General features: G+C 38.8%; 2 protein-coding genes and 1 non-coding gene across 5 annotated transcripts in view; 1 reads left to right on the top strand and 2 right to left on the bottom strand.

Moving 5' to 3' along the window:
* Window positions 1–8,868, top strand: part of LOC110442940 (mucin-5AC-like) — a 22,326-nt gene extending 13,458 nt beyond the window's left edge. For 2 of the 3 annotated variants that reach the window (XM_021486831.1, XM_021486833.1), the window contains 5 exons: window positions 1,118–1,247; window positions 3,378–3,497; window positions 3,543–3,587; window positions 4,301–6,349; window positions 6,739–8,868. In XM_021486831.1, coding sequence (XP_021342506.1) covers window positions 1,118–1,247; window positions 3,378–3,497; window positions 3,543–3,587; window positions 4,301–6,349; window positions 6,739–6,905 — 2,511 coding nt within the window. In that variant the 3' untranslated portion in view covers window positions 6,906–8,868. The remainder of the gene's footprint in view (window positions 1–1,117; window positions 1,248–3,377; window positions 3,498–3,542; window positions 3,588–4,300; window positions 6,350–6,738) is intronic. The other variant, XM_021486832.1, reaches the window with a different exon arrangement.
* Window positions 8,869–13,406: 4,538 nt separating this feature from the next.
* Window positions 13,407–21,037, bottom strand: LOC110442947 (proteasome subunit beta type-6-like). The gene is made up of 6 exons (XM_021486839.1): window positions 20,936–21,037; window positions 20,116–20,183; window positions 19,770–19,901; window positions 18,842–18,971; window positions 17,632–17,776; window positions 13,407–14,004 (listed from the first exon to the last, which is right to left on the bottom strand). Exons 1-6 carry the CDS (start codon window positions 21,023–21,025, stop codon window positions 13,874–13,876), a joined length of 696 nt encoding a protein of 231 aa, XP_021342514.1. The 5' UTR covers window positions 21,026–21,037; the 3' UTR covers window positions 13,407–13,873.
* A 540-nt stretch (window positions 21,038–21,577) lies between these two features.
* Window positions 21,578–21,650, bottom strand: Trnas-uga. The gene has a single exon. It is a non-coding gene; the product is annotated as a tRNA-Ser (tRNA).
* Window positions 21,651–23,980: the final 2,330 nt, after the last annotated feature.

A 23,980-nucleotide genomic window follows, 5' to 3' on the forward strand; every position in this document is an offset into this window, starting at 1 on the left:
AAGCTGGACGCTGACATTATAAGCGAGACGCTGACATTAAAAGCGAGACGCGGACATTATAAGCGAGAAGCTGGGCGCTGACATTATAAGCGAGGAGCTGACATTATAAGCGAGACGCTGGCCGCTGACATTATAAGCGAGACGCTGACATTATAAGCGAGACGCTGACATTATAAGCGAGGCGCTGACATTATAAGCGAGGCGCTGACATTATAAGCGAGACGCTGACATTAAAAGCGAGACGCTGACATTATAAGCGAGACGCTGACATTATAAGCCAGAACTTAGTTAACTTAGTGAGCTTTTAACAAACAACAAACATTTCATTTCACCATCAATAATTTCAGTGTCCAATGTCAATCTGAAACCATGCCTTGATTTTACAGCTTTTTCATTGTCCTGTAATAAGCCCTTTCCCCTACTTTCAGTTTGAGATTATAGGTTGACACCCTGGGCTTATTGCAGGATAATTATGGTAATTGTTACCAAACACTGATTTTGAGCTCACCTGGTCCGAAGGACCATGGTGAGCTTATGCCATACCGCAGCGTTCGTCGTCTGTCGTCCGTCAACTTTACACTACTAGTCATGAACCACTGAGCAGATTTTAACAAAATTTGGTGTGGAGCATCTTTGGGTGAAGAAGAACCAATTTTGTATAAATGGTCGGTCTGACCACCCAGAGGCCTGAGGGGCCCGATAGGGGAAATAGAGGTAAAACCTTGATAATCCTTCTTCGACCACTGGGATTAAAGGGATTTTATCCTTATTTAGTCTGGAGCATCCTTGGACCAAGGGGACTCAATTTTGTATAATTGGTGGGTATGACCCCCCTTGGGGCATAGGGATGGGGCTCTGTTTGAAGTTTGTTCTCGCTATACATGTATCTCAAGTACTGGATGGATCTTTCTGAAATTTCATATGTACTTACAGTACCCAACATGGAGTGCTATGTCTTTACTTCATACCAATTATTTTAAACATATTCAGGTGAGCGATACAGGCCCAGAGGGCCTCTTGTTTCATATTTATGTCTTAGTTTAGTTGATCAGAATCTCATCATTTAAGGGAACTAAGTCCAATTATGTTACGTCTATGTTAAGTATGTGTATTACAGGTACCCAAGTCCAATGTTGTGGCCTGTATAGAGGACTATGAAGCTGACCGTGAAGCGGAACAACGACGAGTTGAACAGATGCTAGAGGACATCGTGTCCAACGAGGATGCCGATAAGAATAAGGTCAAAGGTTAGTACTAAGAACACCTACAGCTAGAAATTGTTGACTAACAATTTGACGGGTTTTTTCACTGTAAGGACTGATTTGGCCTTCTGTTAATAACCTGTGCAAGTCTACAGTAGCTGGCTGAGTAGTGGGGGATTCCTGGAGTGCGAAATGACGTCGGGAGAAAGAATGGATAAATATAGGCAGCCAATGGGCTTAGTTGTACAGAAATGTAGTCCATAAATGTCGTCATATAGTCCGTCCACTATGTACGTCGGGATGATTAATTGAAACTATCTTTGTGTCTATATCGGTTGGGTTTGCCACGACAAAGAAAGGCAGATGTTTACCCACTGCAATAGAGATATAAACTGTCCATATTTTTAAGATTGGGAGTGCATAGTAATCAGTGTAGTATTACCAGCGTGTATTAGATGTCTTGATATAAATCAAAGTACTGAGAGTACTGAAAGCACTTCACAATCGCACAAAAATGAAAACGGTTTTTGACTTTCACCTTTGAAATTATATTTAGAGTAGGTCAAGGTTGTTCATTTGCACACACTTTAAAGCCCTTCATTCAAGCATGCTTCTTTGCCAAACATCGTTACCCTGGAATAATTGGTTATTCAGAAATGGTGGTTTCAATATTTTTTACATATATGACCTCTGTGACCTTGAAAGTCATTCAGGTTCATTCATTTTTTCAAACTTGATAGTCAATCACCTGACCATGTTATGGCTCAAATAGACGGACTCTAGGCCTTGTGGAACTTGATAGTCAATTACATGACCATGTTATGTATCAAATAGAAGGACTCTAGGCCTTGTGGAACTTGATAGTCAACCACCTGCCCATGTTATTTATCAAATAGTAGGACTCTAGGCCTTGTAGAACTTGATAGTCAATCACCTGACCATGTTATGTATCAGATAGTAGGACTCTAGGCCTTGTAGAACTTGATAGTCAATCACCTGACCATGTTATTATCAGATAGTACGACTCTAGACCTTGTAGAACTTTAGAAGAAGTCTTTGAAGTCATTATCTTGAAATAGCACATATGAAGTTTGTGACCTTGATTGTGACCTTGATAGTTGATCAATGTCAACCATTTTTTCAAACCTAATACCCTGACATCTCAGAATCTTTATTATTAAATATCAAGACTCTAGACCATGTGGAACTTAAGAAGAAGAATTTTTAAGGTTGGTATCCAATATAGTGCCTTTTAACTTTGATCCCTGCCTAAAACTGGAAGTTGACATTTTTTGTTAAAACAGTATGAAAGAAAAAGTTTGCTCTTGCTTATATCTATATTATATCCAAATATCAACTTCGTATTTGATATCGTTAACAAAATATATTGGTATAAACTGTTAACCAATCAGAGTTCGTGGCGGCCATCTTGGAATATTAGTTGCTCTAAAAAGTAACATAAGTTTGTAAGGACCCCTAGAGGAATACATGTACCAATTTTGGTTATTATTGCTATGGCAGAATTGGAGAAGAAGATCGTTGAAGTTTGTAAAAATAGTGTCGGATTTTCAAAAAAGATCAAAGACAATAATGAACACGCCATAGGATGTTAATGGAAAATGTTACAGAAAAACTAAAGGCATCAAATTCATCGGAATGACATTTTGCATTGATCTGTAAAAGATTTTTTCCCAAAAAATCCAAAATAAATAAATAAAAAATATGTGACCTTTGACCCAACAGCGAGTTTTTTTATTTGACCTTTATTTGAGATAAAGCACTGACAAAAAAGTTAGCCCTGAAGATTATCTCCATATTATATAATTGCGTCAATTCTGTAAATTAAACCGTTTTTGAGTTATAGTCATTTTAAGATTTTGAGGTATGGCAGCCATATTGGATTTTTGACCTACTTCAAAATGTTGCTTGATCATCTTCAGACCTTTTCCTACAACATACCTAAAAGACTATAAACCTATCGTTTACCAATCAAAAGATACAGAATTCACAAATTAGGGGAGAAGAATAATAATAAGAAGAAGAATAAGAAGAAACAAAACAAAAACAATAGGTCTTTTCACCAGTTGGTGAACAGCACCCTGCTATTCCTTGCTAGCTAGAACACTGAAAAGTCTGTTTATTGCATTATTGCTTATTTCCGTTGATTTCTTACAGGGAGTGTTCTAGGTGTGACAAACACAGCAGTATCTACAGTTGTCATCTCCTCCACACCTTCAACATCCAACACAGGTAAGTCAATGGTCATCTCCCCCACCCCCTCAACATCCAACACAGGTAAGTCAATGGTCATATCCCCCACTCCCCCAAGTTCTAACACAGGTAAGTCAATGGTCATCTCCCCCACACCTTCAACATCCAACACAGGAAAGTCAATGGTCATCTCCACCACACCCTCAACATCCAACACAGGTAAGTCAAGGGTCATCTCCCCCACACCCTCAACATCCAACACAGGTAAGTCAATGGGCATCTCCCCCACACCCTCAACATCCAACACAGGTAAGGCAATGGTCATCTCCCCCACACCCTCAACATCCAACACAGGCAAGTCAATGGTCATCTCCCCCACACCCTCAACAACCAACACAGGTAAGTCAATGGTCATCTCCCCCACCCCCTCAACATCCAACGCAGGTAAGTCAATGGTCATCTCCCCCACACCCTCAACATCCAACACAGGTAAGTCAATGGTCATATCCCCCACACCCCCAAGTTCTAACACAGGTAAGTCAATGGTCATCTCCCCCACACCCTCAACATCCAACACAGGTAAGTCAATGGTCAATTATAAGCTCACATTACCTGAAATATCAGGTGAGGTTAAATGCCACAATAACTGTTAATACATGTAACATTACTTTGCCTATGAAATAAATGGCATGGTTGAACAATCTTGGCATATGTCAGTTGTAGATCATTAAGATTTGTTTGTTAGGACTGAGATCCGTAGTGTAGAAGAATAGGTGGGTTTATAATACTGAAAAAGAAAAAAAGAAAAAGGTTTTTAAATTGTTGTTATTGTTTTAAAATTAAATAATAATTAGGATTAATGACTTTTACTTTCCCCTTTTTTGTAGCTCCTGTAACTTCCTCCGTTAATTTACCTAACCTGTCTGTGAACCCCCTCGTAGTGTCCAAATCTATCACTACATCAGCATCCACACCAGCCCCAGGTAAGGTTTCCACAACACAAGGGCTTGGGTCCGTAACAGCTCCGTCTTTCAATATTTCTACATCTGCATCAACATCGGCGTCCAGTTTGCTAGCCTCCTCTCCAGTGTCCTTGTCAGGGTCGGGCACTTACACTACCGTGAGTGCTGCCCCAGCGGCCATGAGTCTGGGAATACAGAACACTACCACGTCTGTGGCATCCACTTCAAGTAACAACTTTTTTGCGGGCCTTCCCAGCAGTATTACACCTTCCCTCCCTGGCACTAATGTAGCTTCTGTCTCCAGTTCAAAGGTTAGTCAATCTTTAGCTGGCAGTTTTTCTGTAGGAAATGTAGCTGCATCAGTAAAAGCAACCATAAACACATCAAGTGACATAAATTCTACTCTATCAACTAAATTTGGACTACAGGCTGCTGATCCAGGGACTGTAGGTGCAGCAATTGCTAGTGCCGTTGCTGCAGAATATTCATCGAAAGCTCCAGATGTGTTAAACTTCGGTGCAGCAACTCCAAGTACAAATGCCGGGGTAATCCCTAACTTCGGTAGAGTTACCAATGCGGCAGCTGCTGCTGTTCAGCCTTCGTTTGGGGTCGTTAACAGTGTATCGACTACTGCTGGGCCACCTAGCTTTGGCGGTATTAGCGGTGTTGTGACATCAAATGTAGCTCCCAAAGTTACTGCGACAGGAAACACTGCATCTACTACAGCATTCAGTAATGCCTCCACTGTCAACACAACTGGATTTCCCTTCGGAGTTGCAACCAATGTTACGCAAACAGGTAGAAGTGCTCCTGCTCCTGTGTTTGGCAACACAACTCAATCTGTACCTACAGCTAGCTTTGGCACTAGCGCTGGCCCTAACCCAAACTTTGGTGCCAATAATTTCCAAAATACAACTGCAACCACATTTGGAACTGGAGTCCCGACAAATCAGCCAAATTTCACTCCTGTGTTTGCAACTCCAAATCCTACGACACAGGCAAATACATTTGGTGCTCCCTCAGGTAATGCACCTACTTTTGGTAGTGCTGCGCCCACATTTGTCGCTCCACAGAACAAACCAACTTTTGGAAATACTGCTCCCCAGGTTACTAAGGCAGCTACCACTGGTGGCTTCAATTTTGGAGGCGGAGCTGCTCCGACTGTAAATTCTAACATTTTTGGAGGTGCTGTTAACACTGCAGTGAGCACCTCTGGGTTTCCTGCTGCACCCCAAACAACAGCACCACCAGCCTTTAATTTTGGCACTACAAATCAGACTACCACCAGTGCTTCAGCCTTCAATTTTGGGAATACATCTACACAGACTACCAGTTCTTCTAGTTTTAATTTTGGTGCTTCAAATCTAACGACAACTGCAGCATCAACAACCTTCAGTTTTGGAGGTGCAACAAATCCAAAGCCGCAAGCGATTGATTTTAGAGGGGTTACAAACGAAAATAAGACGCAGGCAGCAACACCTGCCTTTAATTTTGGCGCGTCAAATCCAACAACTACCGCTTCAAATTTTGGTTTTGGAGCCACAGTTTCCAAAGCATCCACTTTCAATTTTGGAGCCAGTGCAACAACAAACACAGTAGGGGCTGCTCCAGCTTTCGGAGGGGCAAAGCCACAAACAAGTGCCACACCAGTGTTCGGAGGTTCCACTGCCCAGTCCAGTGGAACATTCCAGGGAGGCATGACAAAGTCTGGGTCAGCCCCAGCTTTTGGTGACACCGGTCCTAGTTTTAGTGGTGGACCCAAGCCTTCGAATCCATTCAATACATCTTCGTCTACAATGTTTGGTGGCAATGCCCCACCAGGTGCTCCCCAGGCGGCTAACAGTGGCAATGCTGTGTTTGGATTTGGAGCCACTACCCAACAACCCCAGCAACCCCAGCAACCCAGTGGTAGTACAACAGGATTCAACTTCAGTGCAGCTGCAGGAGGAGGTGGGGCCAGTACATTCAATTTTGGTAAGTAGGTTTTTCCGAATTGCTAACATATTTTTTTTATCTGAATGCAACAAATTGTAACAAAATGTGCCTTTGAACTGTACAAAGTGGTGATAATGATAGGCAGTTTTTAAATTTCTATCGGATATAAAACTACAAAAGCTATTAATTGATTTAATATTTGATGAATCCGAATTTAAACACACATCTTTTGAAGTCAAACTGGATCAGATTTTCCCTTGTGAGGTGATATGGTGATATTGATTTTGCACATGTGAATCAATGACCAGTGCATAAGTCTGTACATTGCCAATAACATTTAATTGTTTTTCAGAGTAGTATAATTGGAATTAATTTTGAAAATAGTTTTATTTACTAAAATGAATTTATGCATGGTATTTTGTTTACAGGTGCAAATGCATCATCTACCAGCAGCTTTGGAGCAGGTTCCCCAGCCCCTGGATTTGGCCAGGCACCCAGTACACCAGGTCAGGGAATGTTTACTGTCGGAGCCAGTAGCTCGGCAACAAAGCAACGCACCTTGACCAAAGCCAAGCGACGAGGCACTAGGAGATAAGAACTTATTCCAATTTAACAGAGGCTCATTTTTCTGTTAAAAAAATAATTCAGCCAACTTTGATTGACCACATTAAGATCTTGCTAACTGAACATAACAAATGCATGAATATTATGAATCATTTAACAAATGCATATAATTTCTGTGATCATAGAGCTTGTGAATTAAAGGAATACACATTACAGTATTAATAAACGGTTAGGTTCAGCTAGACTTTCGTGGTTCTCACAATTGAGTACATATGATGAAAAATTAGAGAAATTCCACCCAAATTGGTATGAATTATTCACAAAGATTTTACTGCAAGTTAACTCATTCATACACATTCAAACTGAACTTCCCCAGTCTTCGATTTTGGTTCAAAGGTTCAAATGTGATTTAAGGGATGAATAAGTTAAGGTAAAGAAGGGACTTTTTCAATATCCTTTAGACATTTAGTCTACAAAGGACTATTCAACTAAGAAAGAAGTACAATTTAAATACTGACTGAAAAAAACTGATACTCACAGAGGAGGTAAGATTAAAATACAGATTCTCATAGAGCAGCCCAGGCTAAAATACAGATTCTCTTTGAGGAGCCCAGGCTAAAAAGCAGATTCTCATGGAGCAGCCCAGGCTAAAATACAGATTCTCATAGAGGAGCCCAGGCTAAATACAGGTTCTCATTGAGGAGCCCAGGCTAAAATACAGATTCTCATGGAGGAGCCCAGGCTAAAATACAGGTTCTCATGGAGGAGCCCAGGCTAATATACAGGTTTTCATGGCAGAGCCCAGGCTAAATACAGATTCTCATTGAGGAGCCCAGGCTAAAATACTGATTCTCATGGAGCAGCCCAGGCTAAAATTCAGATTCTCATGGCGGAGCCCAGGCTAAAATACAGGTTCTCCTAGAGGAGCCCAGGCTGAAATATAGGTTCTCCTAGAGGAGCCCAGGCTAAAATACAGGTTCTGAGACGATCATACATGACTTCATTGTGGAGCATGACACCATGTGTTTATTGTCCTGATTTCGATGTTACCATCTGGTGTTATCGTCCCACACATGAGATGTAAGAAAGATATATATTTGCGACTGCTTTTCTTTTTACATGAGATAGTTCAATCTTGCACACAGGTATGAGAGAAGTATCATTATTCAAGCAAGCAGCATTCGTTAATTATTTCCTCGCCCTCATATATTCCACCATGATACACGCACATAAGTGGATTATTTCACTATAACCATTAAAGGGAGATCAAAAACGTGGTATTATACTCGATGATCTGTTATGGTAGGTGCAAAGGTAAACACTTCCATGATGGTTTCAAATAAGAAGAAAAAAATAGAAAAAAAGGATGTAGGTCTCGGAACATGCAAGTGATAGGTACAAACAGAAAGTTTTGCGGCAGTTTAATTCGCACCTTTTTAGCCCTCCATAATGAGAGCGAATTTATCATTACAGCCAATATAAGTAGACAGCATAATATACAGTAATTTAATGTAAGGGTAAAATGAACACAGAGCGAAAGTTGATTTTATGGATGCAGGACGAAAGTTTCCCGTTATACATTAGATCTGTGTATTCCAACAATGTTAGAGATTTAACATGACAAGATACTTCTGACAAGCGCTGTTGCAGTCAGCACAATCATAGCTGATTAGTGGCCTCTTATGTTATAGGAGTAGAACAGAGTGTTGTGTGCGAAGAATACACATCAGGGGGTTTTCAAAGTGGGCCCGTAAAACATTTTGTACAGCCCTGGTTGTACTTCACTTTTTAACGCCTTTAATATGAATTTCTGTAAGACTAATGCAGTGGACATGAAGTTTTAAGGTACATAGTGTTCTAGTTCATTGAATGATTTCATAAAGAATTCAATTCGTAATGTTATCTATGAAATTAATTTAGAACTCAAAAAATGTATTATTTAATCACAATTGTGATCTCAAAACAAAATGTTAATTGATTTGAGTTTATTTAATATATCACTTGTTTAATGTCATTGTTTTTGTACTGTGAAATCAGATATATATTCATTCGGTTTGTGTGTGTGTAACATCTTGTTATATGTGCTTGACAAAATATTTGTAAGATGTTTGAATGTGTTCATCTTTGTTCGCATTTTATAGGTCAAAACTATGTATCATGAAATTCCAGTAATTGACTTGTATTTATGTACCAGTCATCAAGGCACTGTAAATGTTCCTTCATTTCTGTCTTTCCTTGTGAATGCTAATAGATCAATGAGTATTGATGGGAAAGCTATCGACACATATCTCCTTGTGGTGTATTAAGGAGTGTTTCTGTGATGGTCAATTTTCTAAAATCAGCTGAAAAAGTATTGGAAAGCGCTAAATTATCTTTGTTATATTTTTGGTTCAAATTTCTTTGCACCACTCCACAGAGACCAGAATGGCTTTGTGCAAACAGTAACCACTTCATTGTGAATATTATGCAAGAATCATATTTCAAGTGTCGCTTGTTATCATCTTTAACAAAACAAAATGTTTGAAATAGGGTGAACATTCTGTTGAAATATATGCTGATAATTCCTACTGTATGGTATTGTCATTATGTATGAAACATCATTGTATGATCATCTTTCAAAGAAGAAAACTATTGTTAATTGTAGAGACATTGGAATCAACCTGTCCGCGTTGGTAAATCGGAAATCACGCAAAAAACGGTTGAAAAATTGTTTAAATTTAATGAACTTGTTGCACATACCTACAGCATCTATTATCTGCTCAAGTTTGATTTTGAACCAAATCTGAAAATTAATATGGCTGCAAGCAGCCTTTGTGAAAAATCATATGGTTTCCGAATTATAAACCAAGAAAAGAATGCTTTGAATTTTGTGATGCTTTCTACACGTCTCTTCTCTCGGTTACCTGCTCAATTTTTATTTTGACTCAAATTTGACAAATCAGTATGGCTGCAGTGCCAGCAGGTGACATCCACCTCTGTGGAGTTATTGTTCTATTTATGTGCTTGTTATTATCGATATATATTTTGTTGTATGAAATACACAAAAAAAGATTGATCTACAATTTGATTATTGATCTGTAAATCATGTTGACAACAGTTGTATTGTATATCATAATATTAAATATCATGTTTGAAAATGCTGTTAATGTCATTTTTGTTTATAGATTACCAGAACTATTATTCAACTTGTAATACATGACAAATATGCTGCATATTATATATGATATGATATATGAGTCAAGTCCTTATAATTCTAGAATTTGACTTTTGACACCTGATTGAAACAAATTACTAGTAGAACATTGATTCAACTCATCTGGCATAAACTCTGCTTAAAAACAAATCCCCAGGGTCCTGGTATTGGGCCAGTTGGTACCTTGAATGGAATGCAAAAAGTTTTTTCATGTAAATGACCTTGACCTACTTTGAAGGTCAAATGATCAGATATACAAGTTGTATCTGGTATGTTGGAATATTTTCATCTTGAGAAAAATCAATGACTGCCTGTTTCATTCATGGTCTCACTTAAAAAGTCAGAATGGGCCTGTATCACACATGGTCTCACTTAAAAGTCAGAATGGGCCTGTATCACTCATGGTCACACCTTGACCAATGTCAGAATGGGCTTGTATCACTCATGGTCACACTTAAAAGTCAGAATGGGCCTGTATCACTCATGGTCACACTGAAAAAGTCAGAATGGGCCTGTATCACTCGTGGTCACACCTAAAATGTCAGAATGGGCTTGTATCACTCATGGTCACACCTAAAAAGTCAGAATGGGCCTGTATCACTCACGGTCACACCGAAAAAGTCAGAATGGGCTTGTATCACTCATGGTCACACTGAAAAAAGTCAGAATGGGCCTGTGTCACTCATGGTCACACTGAAAACAAGAGGCCCAATGGGCCTGCATCGCTCACCTGGTATAAAACTCACACTTGTAGCCTTAAAAGTGATCTAAAATAAAGCTACAGGCAAAATATCAGTATTTATGATTAAAATTCATTCAAAAGACCCTGTTAATTTTAGTATGCTACTGACTAAATATCATCACCCTGGGCATTTTGGTTATTCAGAATGAGTTGTTTAAAGTTTTAAACATATTTGACCCCTGTGACCTTAAATATAGGTGTAGGTCTTTCATTTGAACAATCTTGATAGCCCTTTACCCCAGCATGCTACTGGTTATTCAGAAGAAGTTGTTTAAAGTTTTAAACATATTTGGACCCTGTGACCTTGAATATGGGTGAAGGTCATTCATTTGAACAAACTTTGTAGCCCTTCATCTCAGCTAGCTACTGGCCAAATATCATCACCCTGGGCATTTTGGTTATTGAGAAGAAGATGTTCAATGTTTTTCACAAATTTGACCCCTGTGACCTTGAATATAGGTGAAGGTCATTCATTTGAAAAATCTTGATAGCCCTTTACCCCAGCATGCTACTGGCTGAATATCATCACCCAGGGCATTTTGGTTATTCATAAGAAGTTGTTTACAGTTTTAAACATATTTGACCCCTGTGACCTTGAATATGGGTGAAGGTCATTCATTTGAACAAAATTTGTAGCCCTTCATCTCAGCTAGCTACTGGCGAAATATCATCACCCTGGGCATTGTGGTTATTGAGAAGAAGATGTTTAATGTTTTTAACATATTTGACCCCTGTGACCTTGAATATAGGTGAAGGTCATTCATTTGAACAAACTTTGTAGCCCTTCATCTCAGCATGCTACTTGCCTAATATCATCACCCTGTGCATTTTGGTTATTCAGAAGAAGTTGTTTAAAGTTTTAAACATATTTGACCCCTGTGACCTTGAATATAGGTGAAGGTCATTCATTTGAAAAAAGTCTCAAATGGGCGTGTTTCACTCATGGTCACACTGAAAACAACTGAACGGGCCTGTATCACTTATGGTCACACTGAAAAAGTCTCAAATGGGCGTGTATTACTACTCATGGTCACTGAAAACGACTGAATGGGCCTGTATCACTCGTGGTCACACTGAAAAGATAGAATGGGCCTGTATCACTCATGGTCACAATGAAAAAGTCAGAATGGGCTTTTATCACTCATGCATGGTCACACTGAAACAAGAGGCCCATGGGCCTTAACGGTCACCTGAGTCCTACAGTATTTTTGTTGTTGAAATATGTACCAATTTGAGTAAAAAATAGTTTAGTATAACGTTAACTTAAGTTTGTCAGGACCATGAGCTGATCGTTCCTAGACCGAGTTTCAGTTAGATCGGCCTATTAGAACTTGTTTTTAAGTTTGAAATAGTTATTTTCAAAAAAGCGGCCGCAGCCAAATTGTATTTCTGATCGACCCAAAAAATAACAACATTGTCAGGACCATGAGTTGATCATTCCTACAAAGTTTCAGTTCAATCGGCCCAGCAGAACTTGACTTTAAGTTTGAAATAGTTTTTCAAAATGGTGGCCATATTGGATTTCTGATCGACCCGAAAAATAACAACTTTTTTCAAGACAATAAGTCGATCATTCCTACAAAGTCTCAGTTCAATCGGCCCAGCAGAACTTGACTTCATGTTTGAAATTGTTTTTCCAAAATGGCAGCCCTGACACTTTGTCAGGGAGATGTCAGTAACCTTCCCATGAAATATTAATGAAATCCCTTTGCCAGTATTTCAGCTTAAGTTGAAAATGTAAAATGTTAACGGACGACGGACGAAGACGGATAGCAATAGGTCACTTGAGCTAAAGCTCAGGTGACCTAAAAAGTCAGAATGGGTCTGTATCACTTATGGTCACACTGAAAAAGTCAGAATGGGCTTGTATCACTCATGGTCACACCTAAAATGTCAGAATGGGCCTGTATCACTCATTGTCACACCTAAAATGTCAGAATGGGCCTGTATCACTCGTGGTCACACTAAAAAAGATAGAATGGGGCTGTATCACTCTTGGTCACACCTTGACCAATGTCAGAATGGGCCTGTATCACTCACGGTCACACCTTGACCAATGTCAGAATGGGCCTGTATCACTCACGGTCACACCTTGACAAATATCAGAATGGGTCTGTATCACTCATGGTCGCACCTATGTCAGAATGAGCCTGTATCACAAATGGTCACACCTAAAATGTCAGAATTGCCGTACCACTAAATGATACACTTAAAATGTCAGAATTAGCCTGTATCACTAATGGTCACACCTAAAATGTCAGAATTGTCCCTACCACTAAATGATACACTTAAAATGTCACAATGAGCCTGCATCACTCCTGGTCACACCTTATCTATAAGTCATAAACTTTTCATAATTTTCACTGTTCATGAAAAAGATAGTTATGAGCTGAAATGAAGGAGTAAAGCAGGTTTAATGAAACTGAAGTGATCTCAAATGAAACTCTTCACTTTAAATTCAGCTTGAAAAAACACACATTTAAATGACTGTATTTCTGTTCCAAACTCCGATAGGAAACAGTAGTACTAGTATAGCATGCATTTGAAGATAAGTATGCAGTTTAACTATATAAGGAAAGGGAAACAATGTACAGAAATATGATCAGGTAAACATGTTTTATTGTCTCGTGAAACAACTTGCACACTGACATGACATTAACACCATACATTAGCACTTATAAGGACTTGACACTTTCTACATATCTGGCTGTGCACTTCAAGGGCGTGGATCACACAGGACACGGACGTGTGGTCGTAACAAGTCACTTCTGACACTCGGACAGAGAACCGTGTTCAGACACTACTCCCCGTAGTAGTCAATATTTTTCATGTTTTTTGTAAACTTCTATCCCTATAAATGTTTAAGTCCTCACTCCTGAAGAGCAGAGCGGATTTTTCACTAAAACAATGACAATTATATTAAATCTGAAACATTGCTCCTCCTTTTTCAAAATCTTGATGGTCCATGTAACATCCCATGATCTCCGTCCCACAGATCTGCTTACGTCTATATCTTGTACATAACGGATGATATTTTATGAATGATTGGTAGGAAAGATTACTATCAATAAGCCTCGTAAAACTTCGGTATTTGGTCCCCTGTCATGACAAAGCGCTCCACTCCGTCTCCGTTGATACAAGCCATCCTGATAACACCGCCACTGGAGCCATCACGACTCATGGCTAAGGCCAGACCTTTAAAATGTAAAACACAATCATCAACATGGGTCTTTTCTTTAAAAGTATATACACTACTGGCTATAATCACTTGGTTTTTTTATGACCTGTACTTTCTGCTTCACCGAATTTGGTAAGACTTTACATTTAGCTCTGTTACTCCAATCCAGTCATCAAATATCACATGTGGATACATCTCGAGTACTTCCCCAATATAAAATGTATGTCACTATGAGCAATATTTTCCTCTTCACTGACTTTGGTTAGACTGTGTTTAGCTGTGAAAACGCTAAAGGAGGCATCTGATGTTTAACAATTTCTCCAAGCAAGATTTATACTTCATTACATGAGTAGTCCACAAGGTTTTCAAGAATAGTTTACAGAAAAAGTTATTTTCACTTTCAGATTGTGTCACTCGCAAACATTGCTACATACACTATCTCAAAAATACATCTCCCAACAGAATCAAAGATCAAGGTCACATAACACAAGCTTATCACTGTAAAATAATGTGAATACAACAGATTTCTGAGGCGACTTCACCTAACACAAGCTAGACAAGGATGTTTTACCACAAACTTATATATCACCTAACACAAGCTAGACAAGGATGTTTTACCACAAACTTATATATCACCTAGCACAAGCTAGACAAGGATGTTTTACCACATATTTATATATCACCTAACACAAACTAGACAAGGATGTTTTACCACGTACTTATATATCACCTTGCACAAACTAGACAAGGATGTATTACCACATACTTATATATCACCTAACACAAGCTAGACAAGGATGTTTTACCACATACTTATATATCACCTAGCACAAGCTAGACAAGGATGTTTTACCACATACTTATATATCACCTAGCACAAGCTAGACAAGGATGTTTTACCACATACTTATATATCACCTAGCACAAGCTAGACAAGGATGTTTTACCACATACTTATATATCACCTAGCACAAGCTAGACAAGGATGTTTTACCACATACTTATATATCACCTAGCACAAGCTAGACAAGGATGTTTTACCACATACTTATATATCACCTAGCACAAGCTAGACAAGGATGTTTTACCACATACTTATATATCACCTAGCACAAGCTAGACAAGGATGTTTTACCACATACTTATATATCACCTAGCACAAGCTAGACAAGGATGTTTTACCACATACTTATATATCACCTAGCACAAGCTAGACAAGGATGTTTTACCACATACTTATATATCACCTAGCACAAGCTAGACAAGGATGTTTTACCACATACTTATATATCACCTAACACAAGCTAGACAAGGATGTTTTACCACATACTTATATATCACCTAGCACAAGCTAGACAAGGATGTTTTACCACATACTTATATATCACCTAACACAAGCTAGACAAGGATGTTTTACCACATACTTATATATCACCTAGCACAAGCTAGACAAGGATGTTTTACCACATACTTATATATCACCTAGCACAAGCTAGACAAGGATGTTTTACCACATACTTATATATCACCTAGCACAAGCTAGACAAGGATGTTTTACCACATACTTATATATCACCTAGCACAAGCTAGACAAGGATGTTTTACCACATACTTATATATCACCTAGCACAAGCTAGACAAGGATGTTTTACCACATACTTATATATCACCTAGCACAAGCTAGACAAGGATGTTTTACCACATACTTATATATCACCTAGCACAAGCTAGACAAGGATGTTTTACCACATACTTATATATCACCTAGCACAAGCTAGACAAGGATGTTTTACCACATACTTATATATCACCTAGCACAAGCTAGACAAGGATGTTTTACCACATACTTATATATCACCTAGCACAAGCTAGACAAGGATGTTTTACCACATACTTATATATCACCTAGCACAAGCTAGACAAGGATGTTTTACCACATACTTATATATCACCTAGCACAAGCTAGACAAGGATGTTTTACCACATACTTATATATCACCTAGCACAAGCTAGACAAGGATGTTTTACCACATACTTATATATCACCTAGCACAAGCTAGACAAGGATGTTTTACCACATACTTATATATCACCTAGCACAAGCTAGACAAGGATGTTTTACCACATACTTATATATCACCTAGCACAAGCTAGACAAGGATGTTTTACCACATACTTATATATCACCTAGCACAAGCTAGACAAGGATGTTTTACCACATACTTATATATCACCTAGCACAAGCTAGACAAGGATGTTTTACCACATACTTATATATCACCTAGCACAAGCTAGACAAGGATGTTTTACCACATACTTATATATCACCTAGCACAAGCTAGACAAGGATGTTTTACCACATACTTATATATCACCTAGCACAAGCTAGACAAGGATGTTTTACCACATACTTATATATCACCTAGCACAAGCTAGACAAGGATGTTTTACCACATACTTATATATCACCTAGCACAAGCTAGACAAGGATGTTTTACCACATACTTATATATCACCTAGCACAAGCTAGACAAGGATGTTTTACCACATACTTATATATCACCTAGCACAAGCTAGACAAGGATGTTTTACCACATACTTATATATCACCTAGCACAAGCTAGACAAGGATGTTTTACCACATACTTATATATCACCTAGCACAAGCTAGACAAGGATGTTTTACCACATACTTATATATCACCTAGCACAAGCTAGACAAGGATGTTTTACCACATACTTATATATCACCTAGCACAAGCTAGACAAGGATGTTTTACCACATACTTATATATCACCTAGCACAAGCTAGACAAGGATGTTTTACCACGTACTTATATATCACCTAGCACAAGCTAGACAAGGATGTTTTACCACATACTTATATATCACCTAGCACAAGCTAGACAAGGATGTTTTACCACAGACTTATATATCACCTAGCACAAGCTAGACAAGGATGTTTTACCACGTACTTATATATCACCTAGCACAAGCTAGACAAGTATGTTTTACCACAGACTTATATATCACCTAGCACAAGCTAGACAAGGATGTTTTACCACAAACTTATATAAAGGATAGAAACATCACATAGGATCAAAGACAATTCTTAAGCAAAAGCGGTCACTGTAATAGATGAAAATGATCATCAATAAATGTACGAGTTTGAACATATATATTTAACATTGAATGTGAAAACAAACAACAAATCTGAGTGCCATGGTCTATGGGGAGATTACTGGGCCTTCAGCAGGCAAAGAGTTCAAACAACTTGTTTCAACAGTTCAATATTAAAGTGCACCAATCTATTTTCTCTAGAACTTCAAACAAAACCGTTTCTAAAAAAAATCATCATAACCTGTGGCTTAACCAAAAACACTATGAAACAATATGTTATATAAAATGTACAATAATAATCCTGTTGATTATAAGTTAACTGGAGAAGTAGTCCGAGTTTCCTCTGACCCTGACACCAGACTTATTCACAGATAGATATGTGTTGTGGGCTAACACTTGCATAGATATATCTGTCAAAACGTCTTAATCTGGTCAGGGCCAGAGGAAACTCAGGTTTATAGAGTAAATGATATTTTTGATTATTTTTGAAGTTTTCATTATCAATTTATAGCTGCGTTACTCACCGTTCGATACAAACTTTAAGCATTCCTCTTTCGACATGTTCTCCTTGAAGTTTGAATCGACATAGCCATAGATGTAAGTACTGCCAGAACCACCAGTTGCAAATGGCATTCTTGTCAGCATGCCACCCAATGGTACAGTGAATACCTGTTAGGGATGATAGGAAACACTTAATCAAATACCTGGTACAAATAAATTATGCTTCAAATATTGGTCTTTAAAATCAATTCCTTTATTTCTGTCATTATAAGATTAGAGATTAGTGATTCAGTGACATAACAATTTGTTGTAATTTAAGTTGAGTTCAATCTAATTAAAATTATATCTTCACATCGCTCCCGTTTACTGATATGTCGCGTTGAAGATCTAACAACATCCCGTAGAGGGTCACGTCAGAGGTCAACATGAATGCATTATCGTATTTATAACAAGCCAATCAAAACGCGACATAACTCTTTCTTTAAACCAATCAGAAAGCAGGATCTGTAGCTTTTAATGCAGACACCTCGTAGCCCAAAATCCACTTTTTCGTCTGGTCCAGTGATTGTTTGAATATTGCGAAGCCTGTCATTGGTTAATTTAAGTTTCAGGTTGTTAAACTTTTAAACGACAACATCACCAGAAGAGGAAGTCTCTCTTATTTCAAAGCAAAATCCACAAATTGTACAACTGTTGTCTTGATGCTCATTTGACACCTCTCGGTCTTTTATCATAGCAAGTGTGTTCCGAAATCATTACATCATCACTTACAGAAATGCGTAAGCTCTCATCTGATTGGTTAATGCAAAGGTCGCCTGAACATGACCCTCTACGGGATGTTGTTAGATCTTCAACGTGACATATCAGTAAACGGGAGCGATGTGAAGATATAATTTTAATTAGATTGAGTTGAGTTAATGTTTTTTTTGCATCCAGTTAGCTAATTTGCTTATGTCCAGAAACAAAAATAAACATACAATTTTTTGGGGGAGAGACAAAATTAGGGAGGGAGCTTAATTGCAGGCACCCATCCCATTCCCAGATCATTTTCGAAAGTGGGGAGACATCTTACTTGCGACAGCAGTCTTATTTGCTGTCAAATACGGTATTCAGAGATTAAGATAGGTTTTTTTTCGTCCTTGCTGGATAAAACTGCGGTCATATTTTTTCTTGTTAAAATGGCACTTTGCTCCAGATGAAGATCTTCGAACACAAAATGTGCTTGGGTCTTACCTGTCCCCCCTCCTGTTTGTCCCAGCCCCCTACAATGATACCAGCACTCAGACTGTCCCTGTAGTTGTAACACAAATCCCGGAACACATTGGCTGCAACCTTCACAGGTGGCTCCTCGCCATGCTCCATTCTGTAAGTATAACAGTACAGTGTAAATATCATAGTGTCATCAGGTTCCATACTATCAGAAAATATTACAATTTCAATTCTGTAAGAAAGTATTACAGTGTAAGTATCATATTGTCATAATGTTCCATTCGTACAGAAAATATAATAAATTGAATATTGTATTGTCATCATGTTCCATTCTATCAGAAAATATAATAAATTGAATATTATATTGTCATCATGTTCCATTCTATCAGAAAATATAATAAATTGAATATTATATTGTCATCATATTCCATTCTATCAGAAAATATAACAATTCAAATATTATATATATATCATATTGCCATCAATATTCATGTTCCATTCAATCAGAAAATGTTACAATTTGAATATTATATAGTCATCATGCTCCATTCTGTCAGAAAATATAACAATTTGATATTGTATTATCATTATGTTCCATTCTATCAGAAAATATAACAATTTGAATATTATATTGCCATCAAATTCCATTGTCAGAAAATGCTATTTTGTGATCAAATTCCATTCTATCAGAAAATATAACAATTTTAATTCATATTGTCATCAAATTCCATTGTCAGAAAATGTTAAAATTTGTGAATGTTATTTTGTGACCAAATTCCATTTTATCAGAAAATATAACAATTCAAATTTAAGTGTAAATATCATACTGGGGTATTGTCATCATTTTCCATCTTGTACTTGCAAGTAAAACATCAAAATATAAGTATTTTCCTCACCATGCTTCATTTTGTAAGTTTGCTATAAACTACTTGTAGAGTAAGATTTGCCTTACTTGTGGAAGTTGAGGTGGTAGGTGACGATGTCTGCTATTGCCTGGGTGTCAGCAGCAGATCCTGATCTACAGCAGTAGATTTTGTCGGTCACCTTGGTCAGTTTGTCTGTCACACGGTTCGCAATGTAAGCTCTACAAATACACACAAAGTCAAGATTTTGTATGGCCCTGTTTTTATTGCATTTAAACCAATGTGTCTTTTTTAATTCTATAAAGTGCATTCATAATTTGTAGGTCAGTTGTGGTTACTGAAAATAACATTAAAAGTAGAAGTTTTTGAAAACTCTGAAACATGTTACGCTTATAAATAATTGGAAAATTTTCCAACAAAACACTGGCCTATTACCCTGTGGTAGTCCTAGAGTCGGCGCCAATCACTACTCCTCCATCAAACTGTACTGCCATAATAGTTGTCTAAAATATACAAATACAGATGCATGAGTACAATTTTTATTTTACCAAGGGTTTTTGGTTCTTTTCATTCTACAGTTATTAGCTTATACATTTAAATAGTTCAATTATTTTATACTTGCCATATTTGCAGATGACACAAAAATGTATAATCACAGCGAAAATATGAACCTGCAAGAAGACCTCGACCAGATCCAAATATGGTCAGATACTTGGATGTTGAAATTTCACCCGGTAAAATGTTAAGTACTTTCATTAGGAAAAAATATTAAAAAATACTGCGCCGCTTTATTTACGCAAAGACACCAATAAAGAGGATAAAAGTAATTTTGGAAAACATTAACAAAGAAAAGGATATCGGAGTAATCACAGACAACACACTTAAATTTGATGATCATATACACGAATCGGTCAACATAGCAAACAGGATTATGGTACAACTAGAAGATTGTATACATATTTAGACGAATCAACGTATAACACTCGTGAGACCACATCTGGAATACGGAGCTAGCATATAGAATCCATACGTACAAAAGGACAATAAAGAAATTGAAAATGTACAAAGGAGAGTCACAAAACAAATATCAGGAATGAAAGACCTAAGTTATCAAGACAGAAATTCTGAAAAAAAAGGTACAAATGTCGGTAGGCTAACGGTTGAACATTACTATAGCTATTTATGGTACAGATAAAGCAAGCAATTCTTAAACATTATAACCCCAAATGTCACAATCTCTAAATGGTAAACTTACACCTGTTTCATGCTCAGCATTTAGCCAATCTGGGCAGGACAAACCGGACGAAAACATGCCGGGTTGCAATTCGCTAGTCATGGTTGCCATTTTGACTTTGACTGAAGAGCTATACAAGAACGATAACTGTGTATAATATTTAGGGGGACACGACACAATTCTTAAATCTCGACCGATTTATTTAATGATATTTACGCATCCTCTGCACCAGACGCAATACATAATAGTCATATATATTTTTTTTATAAGAGATGTTGTCTTGTTGAAGTTTCTTTCGCTGATCAAAACAAACCGTTTTATAACTTTTTTTTCAGGGTAAGCTGGTTACAAATGCATAATTTTTTGAAAGCGAGAAAAAAATACGTCTAGAAGCACTGACTATCGAGGAGATCTGATGCCATTAAAAGTGTCATTCTAATAGACATTTCTTTTTAAAAAGACACACCTTAACTACCGATCCATAGAGTCGAAAAACCCTCATGAGGTTTAACAATAGCTATATATAATCAGAGATTTCTGGTACCTTTCCTCTGCTTACAAACAGAAAGGAAGTTTATGCTCATGTTAATTGTCTCGATTATAGTCAACGTCTTTCATAATTTACCAGCGATATACATATGTAACAGCAGGGGGAAAATGTACGGAACAGACCGGGGTTCGATCCCGGGACCTTCTGAATTCAAGACGGACGCTCTACCAATTAAGCTACCTGGTCACCTACAATCGACCCAGTCCAGTTCAACTATATTCCTCGATCCCTCCGTTTTCTATACCTTCAAGCCAGAAGACACAACTATTTACAACCCAGATTCGGGTATCCCCTTGCCAAGCGTACCGAAATAGACGCCTAAACCTAGGGGAGACACCATTGAAATGAGCGGCTATAGCTAGTGAGACACCACCATAATGTGGGCGTCTATAGCTAGAGAGATCCCATCGAAATGGGGGCCTATAGCTAGGGAGACACCACCGAAATGGGCGCATATAGCTTGGCAGACCCCATCGAAATGGGCGCCTATAGCTAGGGGAGACACCATTGAAATGAGCGGTTATAGCTAGTGAGACACCACCATAATGGGGGCGTCTATAGCTAGAGAGATCCCATCGAAATGGGCGCCTATAGCTAGGGAGACACCACCGAAATGGGCGCATATAGCTTGGCAGACACCATCGAAATGGGCGCCTATAGCTAGGGAGACACCATCTAAATGGGCGCCTATAGCTAGGGAGACACCACGGAAAAGGGGGTGCCTATAGCTAAGGAGATACCACCGAAATGGGGGCCTTTAGATAGGGAGACACCACCGAAATGTGCGCATATAGCTAGGGAGACACCACCGAAATGTGCGCCTATAGCTAAGGTTACACCACCAATATTGGCACCTATAGTTAGGGAGACACTACCGAAATGGGCGCCTATAGCTTTGGGAGACAACACCGAATTGGGCGCCTATAGCTAGGGAGACACCACCGCAATGGGCGCCTATAGCTTTGGGAGACACCACCGAAATTGGTACCTATAGCTAGGGGGATACCACCGAAATGAGCGCCTATAGCTAGCGGGACACCACCGAAATTGGCGCTTTTAGCTAGAGGGCCCCTTTTAAATGGGCGCTTACAGCTAGGGAGACATCAACAAAATGGGCGCCTATAGCTAGGGGACACCACTGAAGTGGGCGCTGATATCTAGGGAGACACCACCGAAATGGGCGCGTATAGCTAGGGAGACACCACCGCAATGAACGTATTTAGCTAGGTTGACACCACCGAAATGGGCGCCTATAGCTAGGATGACACCACCGAAATGGGCGCCTATAGCTAGGATGACACCACTGATATGGGCGCCTATAGCTAGGACGACACCACCGATATGGTCACCTATATCTAAGGAGACATCACCAAAATGGGCGCCTATAGCTAGGGAGACACCACGGAAAGGTGCTATCTGGACACTGTGTCACCTGGCCATCCTTTTGAATTTGAATTCAGCTTTTACTACAATTGCAAGAACCACTTGCATTTAATAACAGTGAACCTCCGGGCTCGACAGCTCCATTTAGCACGGGAACCTACAAATGGCCTTCTAACCTTTACTTAGAAATTTACATCTTAGGTACACGAGTTGGTGGGTTTTTTAAAGTCTAGAATTCGTCCGAAATTCTGTATCCGAAGGTCGGATGTTTTAAATTTATACAAATGAAAGAAGGAGAATACGCCTGATATAAGTGTGTCCACTATATAAATCTGGTGTATAACGTGTCATCTGCATACGGTTACCAATGAGGAAAGGCACAGAATACACCAAACGTATTGGACTTAGTCCTGTCCAATGAGGAAGGGCACATGATACACCAAACGTATTGGACTTAGTCTTGTCCAATGAGGACGGACACAGGATACACCAAACGTTTTGGACTTAGTCCTGTCCAATGAGGAAGGGAACAGGACACACCAAGCGTATCGGACTTAGTCCTGTCCAATGAGGAAGGGCACAGGACACACCAAACGTATTGGACTTAGTCCTGTCAAATGAGGAAGGGCACAGGAAACACCAAACGTATTGGACTTAGTCCTGTCCAATGAGGAAAGGCACAGGACACACCAAACGTATTGGACTTAGTCCTGTCAAATGAGGAAGGGCACAGGATACACCAAACGTATTGGACTTAGTCTTGTCCAATAAGGAAGGGCACAGGAAACACCAAACGTATTGGACTTAGTCCTGTCAAATGAGGAATGGCACAGGATACACCAAACGTTTTGGAATTAGTCCTGTCCAATGAGGAAGGGAACAGGACACACCAAGCGTATCGGACTTAGTCCTGTCAAATGAGGAAGGGCACAGGGTACACCAAACGTATTGGAATTAGTCCTGTCCAATGAAGAAATGCACAGAATACACCAAACGTATTGGACTTAGTCCTGTCAAATGAGGAAGGGCACAGGATACACCAAACGTATTGGAATTAGTCCTGTCCAATGAAGAAAGGCACAGAATACACCAAACGTATTGGACTTAGTCCTGTCCAATGAGGAAGGGCACAG

Source organism: Mizuhopecten yessoensis, unplaced genomic scaffold (genome assembly GCF_002113885.1).
Source record: "Mizuhopecten yessoensis strain PY_sf001 unplaced genomic scaffold, ASM211388v2 scaffold716313, whole genome shotgun sequence".
In the NCBI taxonomy this organism is placed as follows: domain Eukaryota; kingdom Metazoa; phylum Mollusca; class Bivalvia; order Pectinida; family Pectinidae; genus Mizuhopecten; species Mizuhopecten yessoensis.